The sequence below is a fragment of the Egretta garzetta genome, unplaced genomic scaffold (assembly GCF_000687185.1).
Source record: "Egretta garzetta isolate BGI_Z169 unplaced genomic scaffold, ASM68718v1 scaffold448, whole genome shotgun sequence".
Classification (NCBI taxonomy): Eukaryota; Metazoa; Chordata; class Aves; order Pelecaniformes; family Ardeidae; genus Egretta; species Egretta garzetta.
This window is the reverse complement of record NW_009260497.1, coordinates 1616280-1617000: the sequence shown is the minus strand read 5'-3', so window position 1 is coordinate 1617000 and position 721 is coordinate 1616280. Positions and strand designations below refer to the sequence as shown.

Below are 721 nucleotides of genomic sequence, written 5' to 3'. Positions count from 1 at the left end.
TGGCCACGCCCCGCTCCGCAGCGCGCCACACCGCGACGTGCCGTGACATGTAGTGTCATATAGTGCTGTACAGTGCCACACCGCGACATACCGCGCTATACAGTACTACAGAGTGCTAAAGAGTGTCATATAGTGCTATACAGTGCTGTAGAGTGCCATACCGCGGCATACAATGCCATACCGCGCTATACAGTGCTATAGTATCGTATAGTGCTATAAAGTGCCATACAGTGCCATACTGTGCCATACAGTGCCATATAGTGCCATATAGTGCCATATAGTGGTATACAATGCCATACAGTGCCATGCAGTGCTATATAATGCCATACAGTGCCATACAGTGTCATACAGTGCCGTAGAGTGCTGTAGAGTGTCATATAGTTCTATAGAGTGCCATACAGTGCTATAGAGTGCAATAAAGTGCCATAGAGTGCTATAGAGTGCCATACCATGACATACAGTGCCATAGAGTACCATATAGTGCCATATAGTGCCAGAGTGCCATAGAGTGGCATAGAGTGGCATAGAGTGCTATAGAGTGCCATACCATAACATACAGTGCCATAGAGTACCATATAGCGCCATATAGTGCCATAGAGTGCCACAGAGTGCCATATAGTGCCATAGAGTGCCATACAGTGCCATAGAGTGCAATAAAGTGCCATACAGTGCTATAGAGTGCCATAACGTGCCACACCGTGCCACACCGTGCCATACCACC

The 721-nt window shown here is 47.9% G+C and overlaps 1 protein-coding gene across 1 annotated transcript in view; it reads left to right on the top strand.

Moving 5' to 3' along the window:
* The first annotated feature begins 172 nt into the window (after positions 1-172).
* The window catches only part of PROCR (protein C receptor), a 2758-nt gene continuing 2209 nt past the window's right edge, over positions 173-721 (top strand). The window contains exon 1 of the mRNA XM_035900055.1: positions 173-200. Coding sequence (XP_035755948.1) covers positions 173-200 — 28 coding nt within the window. The remainder of the gene's footprint in view (positions 201-721) is intronic.